Source organism: Patagioenas fasciata, chromosome 8, assembly GCF_037038585.1.
Source record: "Patagioenas fasciata isolate bPatFas1 chromosome 8, bPatFas1.hap1, whole genome shotgun sequence".
NCBI lineage: Eukaryota > Metazoa > Chordata > Aves > Columbiformes > Columbidae > Patagioenas > Patagioenas fasciata.
In genome coordinates this window covers 21,219,977-21,225,793 of record NC_092527.1, presented here as the reverse complement: position 1 = coordinate 21,225,793, position 5,817 = coordinate 21,219,977, and the positions used below count along the sequence as shown (strand labels likewise).

General features: G+C 44.8%; 1 protein-coding gene across 1 annotated transcript; it reads left to right on the top strand.

Moving 5' to 3' along the window:
* Positions 1 to 426: 426 nt before the first annotated feature.
* EIF3F (eukaryotic translation initiation factor 3 subunit F) lies at positions 427 to 5,213 on the top strand. The gene is made up of 8 exons (XM_065843684.1): positions 427 to 738; positions 832 to 902; positions 1,073 to 1,152; positions 2,250 to 2,387; positions 3,421 to 3,512; positions 3,690 to 3,826; positions 3,964 to 4,077; positions 4,798 to 5,213. The coding sequence occupies exons 1-8, from the start codon at positions 456 to 458 to the stop codon at positions 4,873 to 4,875; spliced, it is 993 nt and encodes a 330-aa protein (XP_065699756.1). The 5' UTR covers positions 427 to 455; the 3' UTR covers positions 4,876 to 5,213.
* The last annotated feature ends 604 nt before the right edge of the window (positions 5,214 to 5,817 follow it).

Here is a 5,817-nt window from a genome sequence, read left to right as displayed (position 1 = left end):
CTCAACCCCGGGCATCACCCGCGCTCCCCGCTGCCGGACCGGCCGGCCGAACGCTCGGCACTGCACACAGTCAAAACACCCTGTTGCCGCCTAGCAACCAGCAAAATGAATGACAGCGCCACAGCCAATAAATAGGCCTTCCCGCCCTGACAGACAGCTTGTAGAGGTGAAATCAGCCAATGGAGAGAGGAGATTGCACGGAGGCGGGGAATGCGAGAACCCAATGGAAAAACTTTCCGGCCCCGAGAGGGGAGGAACAAGAGTGCGCTTCAGAGACCGTGCACTCTTTCTCCAATCAAAGCGTCTTTCCCTCATCGCTCTCCCCAGATTGGTGAGCAAAAGGCAGGAGGGCCTTAGAACACTACTTTACCCAATAGCAAGGTAGCACTGTGTGACAGGCGTTCAGATCAGCCAATTATTGCCGGCGCGCACCCCCCGCCTCTCTCTCTTGCAAAATGGCGGCGACAGCTCCAGCTCCGGCTACACCCGCGGCTGCCCCGGCGCAGAGCCCGACAACGGCGCCCGCTGCACCGACGGGAAACACTCCCCCCACTGCCGCGCCGCCCCCGCCCGCCGCGCCAGCACCGCCGCCGCAGGCCGCGCCGCTGTCGGCCGCACTCTCGGGCCCTTTTCCCGGCGGCCGCGTGGTGCGGCTGCACCCGGTCGTGCTCGCCTCCATCGTCGACAGCTTCGAGCGGCGCAACGAGGGCGCGGCGCGGGTCATCGGGACGCTGCTGGGTAAGAGCCGCCGATCCGCCCCGCCCCGCTCTCCGGGGGGCGAGCAGACCGCCGCCCCTGCGGCGCCCCCCTAACCGCGCTGCCCCCCCGCAGGGACCGTGGACAAGCACTCGGTGGAGGTCACCAACTGCTTCTCCGTCCCGCACAACGAGTCCGAGGATGAGGTACGGAGCGGGGCTGTGGTTCTAGGGCGGGCCGCGGGTCTCTCGGCGAGGCGGCGGCTGCCGGGGGGCGCGGCCCCTGTGCTGCCCTGCCCTACTTGTGCCCGTGGTGCCCTCCGCTGCGCGGTAAGCATCCCTGTCCCCAGCTGACTTGGCCCTGTCCCGTTTCTCAGGTGGCAGTCGATATGGAATTTGCCAAAAACATGTATGAGTTGCACAAGAAAGTGTCTCCTAGCGAGATCATCTTGGGCTGGTAAGTTCTCCTTTTGCAAGAATGCGAAAGCAGTTGTGTTGGTCCCTTAAACCACCTGAAATACATAATTCTCTCTGTCATGAGTTGAGAAGCAGAAGTGCTAATGCTTGTGACAGTGAGATCTTGCAACTCTTGTTATAAAGTCAGTTGTAAAGCTCCTGCAATTCCTAATAGGAAGAGACAGTACTGGAGACTTAAGGGGTTTATTTTTGTTTGTATCTAGCAAAGGTATCACAGAGGACTGATGAGTTAGAGAATACCTGCGTGGCTTTGTTAGAACTTAGCCACCAGTCATACAACCTGCAGCACAGAGATAACTGGTTAGAAAGAAGAGGGAACACAGGAGAGTAGTTTCAAGTACCGAAGGCCTCAGGAGGAGTCAGTGGTATCAGCTTGAGCATGCAGAAGTTCTCTGCTGAGAAAAGGTGGAAGTACTTGTGTGTGGGATGCAAAGCAAGATCTGGGGGGTGTTTTGGGAACAGTGTATCTGAGTGTGTGGGTAGATAGCTTTATTAGTCTTTTCATGCTTCTCTGATCCTACAGAATACCTTGGTTCTGTTCCTGTGGAACAAACTTCCTCAGCAACTTTCTAATAGCACAGCAAAGTGCAGTTCTAATGACAGTTTTCTTGGGCATGCAAAAAACTAATTGCAAAGCAGTTAAAGGAGCTAGATTAACAAGTTATACCTCCTGCAGAGAGATGTTTGATTTGTGGAAGATCTACTTGGTTGGTCCAAAGTTGTTTGGTATGTTTTGACTTCTGACAGAAATCAAGAGTTGGTCCAGAACATGTTGACAAATAACTGAATCCTGGGTGTCTGATGTCAACTGTACTGACTCTTTATGGCTGGTACTACAGCATTGGCCCTGTGTCTGTTTTGGGCATGGATGTGCTCAGCTTGTGACTTCTACAATTCTAGGACAGGTGGCCATGAAACTACAAATTCTCTAGTTAAACCACTTGTATTTAGTGTGCTTCTGCAGCTCGGTGTTTGCAAATTAGTGTTTTAGGATACCAACCTGTTAAATTCCAACAATACCAAACACTGACACTTGAATGTTGGAAGAATGGCTCCTCAACCTGTGCTCTTTTGAAGGTACGCAACAGGTCATGACATCACAGAACACTCCGTCCTGATCCATGAGTATTACAGCCGGGAAGCGCACAATCCAATCCACCTCACTGTGGACACGAGTCTCCAGAATTCACGCATGAGCATTAAAGCCTATGTCAGGTACTCTGGCATGCTGCGTTTCTGGGAGGGGAGCTATCTGAATTACTGAGAGAGACTGCATCAGGGTAACGAGAAGTGTAGTGGGCTGCAGTGTCCCATTCTGGACAGTATTGTGCAGTAGCTAAAACACAGCAAGTGAGCCACAGGTCATGGCTTGCTTCTCATTGGAAAGTCTTGACCACTGTCAGGCTGAAAGACCTGACCTTTTATAAGCTTGTACCTTCTAGGGCTTAAGTGACTTAAGTGTTCTGAACATCTTTGTGACATTTCACAGGATGCACACAGCTAGCATCGATGTCACCAGCTTCCATCGCAGTGTCTGAACACTAGCCTGTAGTCACTGGGCTCTATTGCTCAGAAGCTTATACAAATTGGAGAATTAGTGCAGTTAAAACATAATTGAAACAGCATTTTCTTGATCAGGCTTTCTTCCCCTAAACCCCTTCCATTTTAATCAATTAATAATGGAGATTAAATATTGAGAAACAAAACTATCTCATCTCACTGTACTTCCCAGTACTGGCTGAAAAAACCCTGCCTTTCTTTGTAGCAGAAGTCTACTGCTTCTTGACTGCACATCTTCAGAAAGGAACCCCTTTCATGACGTCTTACTGAAAGCATAAAGGGACTTCAAATACTTTGAATAATAGGAATAAAAAAGATGTTGAGAGTGCTTTGTGCCTGATTTTTTGTCATATTTTTGCTCCTCCTTAAATTATTTCTCAAAGCATGGAGTATTTCAGGTTAGAAAAAAAACCTGCTCTATAAGTAGAAAGGAACTGTGGCTAAGATACTACAAATGTCAGACTGGCAAGGAATATTCAGTGATGAAAATGAGCAAGTACTAGTATGCCAGGACTGATTTCCTGTCCTCAGTTATCCATTGTCTTAATATTACTGATTTTGGTGAGAATGAGTAACCTACTCATGTTCACACTTCAGTACTAACAAAGATCATTGAAATGGAAATCTATTACTTCCTTCCTTAAATACCTCAATGCTGAAAATGTTTTGTTGTTGTTCTTTTTTCTAGTGCCCCAATGGGAGTCCCTGGTAAAACTATGGGCGTGATGTTCACGCCTCTAACAGTGAAATATGTTTATTATGATACAGAGCGGATAGGAGGTATATGTTTTCTTCCTACTTTGATTATAACCATTGTTGTGACATTTTTCAAATGCATTTTTTTACCCTGGTAAAATTGCCATTTTAGCTGAAGCTAAAACTCTTCAACAAGTTAAGGATTTAAACTGGTTTGTGTGGCAGTCAGGTTTTTTTCACTGATCCTCGTTTTGCTTTCAGTGGATCTTATAATGAAGACTTGTTTTAGCCCTAATCGAGTGATTGGCTTGTCCAGTGACTTGCAGCAGGTGGGGTCAGCCTCAGCCAGGATCCAGGATACCCTGACAATGGTGCTGCAGTATGCAGAGGATGTATTGGTAAGGGCAGTTTTTTATGAGCCAGCAAATAAGTTTGATCTAAGCTTGTGCATCTTGTTTTTCTTTCTATATATTCTCTTTCTGGGCCATAAACACCGACTTTTACTCATGTTGAAGTGTATGTTTGTTATGCTTAGTCCGGCAAAGTGGCTGCTGACAACACTGTTGGGCGTTTCCTGATGGATCTCATTAACCAGGTGCCAAAGATTTCACCAGAGGACTTTGAAACAATGTTGAACAGCAATATCAATGTAAGTTCATTATCTAATTTTTTGGTGTATTGGCAGCAATTTTGTAAATTTGTCATACAGACACAAACTTGTCTGTGATCAAAACAATCTGTTCATGCAAACACATTAATAGAAAATACAGACCTTTCTTGTCAGTAATTTAATGTTTTAAGAGCTGAAGGTGGATGAAGGAGTTCACCATAATAATCTTGCAAGCAACTGCAAATGAGAGAATAAGTCAGTTCTTCTTTTAGAGTAATTGGACAATATGAATTACCTAGCTTAAAGCAGTATGGATTTCAAGGATAACTGGTGACTTGCCAGCTGCCTTTGCTTGAGCTGGAGTTCTGTCTTCTTTCATAACACTTAGGACATGAACAAGGTTTTAGTGTGCTACCTTACTTCTGTAACAGATTTTTAGAAAGTAGCTAAGTTTCTGAATGTGTTGTTCACCCACAGTCTGCAAGATCAGAACTAATTTTTAATTTTGCTTATGCCCTTTGACTTGTCTGGTTAACATGCGTGAACTCTGAGTTAAAATTTCACAAGCAGTGTTGCATATTCTGAGACTACAAAAACTTTCTTCCTGCAAGGGAAGCATTCCTCAGGGCAGGACTTCCAGAAACAATGTTTCTAGTAGCTATAAAACTGCTTTACAGTGTTAAAAATTTAACTCCCTAATAGGCTACCACCTTTGTTAATATTTCTGATCACTGTGTTTTGGTTTTTTTCCCCTCTCAGGACCTATTGATGGTAACCTACTTGGCAAACCTCACACAGTCACAGATTGCTCTCAACGAAAAACTTCTGAGTTTATAAAGAAACTTCTGCCACCCTACACTTCAAAGAGCCTGAAGAATGAGCAGATACACTTTTCTATGGTGGTGTTATAAATTTCCTTGGACCATAATTTAATTACCTAGATGACATGGTTTACATCTTTATGTCCATTGCCCTTAAAAAACCCTTACATGGTTTAGGAAGTGAATGGGAATGACTGCAGTTTAGTCGAGCCCAGTATTTTTAAATGGCATATATGAATCTTTTGTCTCCTGAGTTTATCTACTTGTATAACAAAATACAGCTTTATTGTAAGAATGTATTTGAAATAAAAGTTCCATTGCAATGGCAAGAATGCCTTCTGTCCAGAAAAGAAACCCCAACTGTTCTCATTTATTGTATAATGAATCCTCTTTTGAAAGAAAGGGGGGATAACACTACATCAGGAAGGAAAATAAGAGTGTATACAAGTCAACTCCAACTCTGCAAACTTCTTTGTGGGTTTTTTTCCAACTGTTAAAGCACACAAAACATGGCTTCTTGTGCTGCTCATAATACCCTTTTCCCTGAAGGATTACAGAATGGTTACTGGTTTATCAGTGGTGCTGTGTGTATGTCCTTCTTCAGCAGGGTACTGACATGAGTATGAGAAGGTGAATCCAGTTTACATTATGGTGTTTCTATGCATGTGTGATGATTTAGGAAAGGAAATCAAGGTCAATTTGCATTAGCCCCTCATAAAGTGAAGGTTCAGAGAATTACACTAGCAATGGGGGGATTCATTGTTAAAAGGGGCTTGAAAAGCATTTGTGGCTGAACAAGTGTAGCTACTGGAGTTGCCATCTTTGCAAAAGAAGCAAAGCGCAGCAAAACAACACTTCATGAAGTTTTGAGATAAAAATTTGGGTGTTACTAAATAGGAACTTTCTGTTTTGTGACCCTGTACTGCTGCTAAGATTATGTGAGCAGAAACTTGCCATT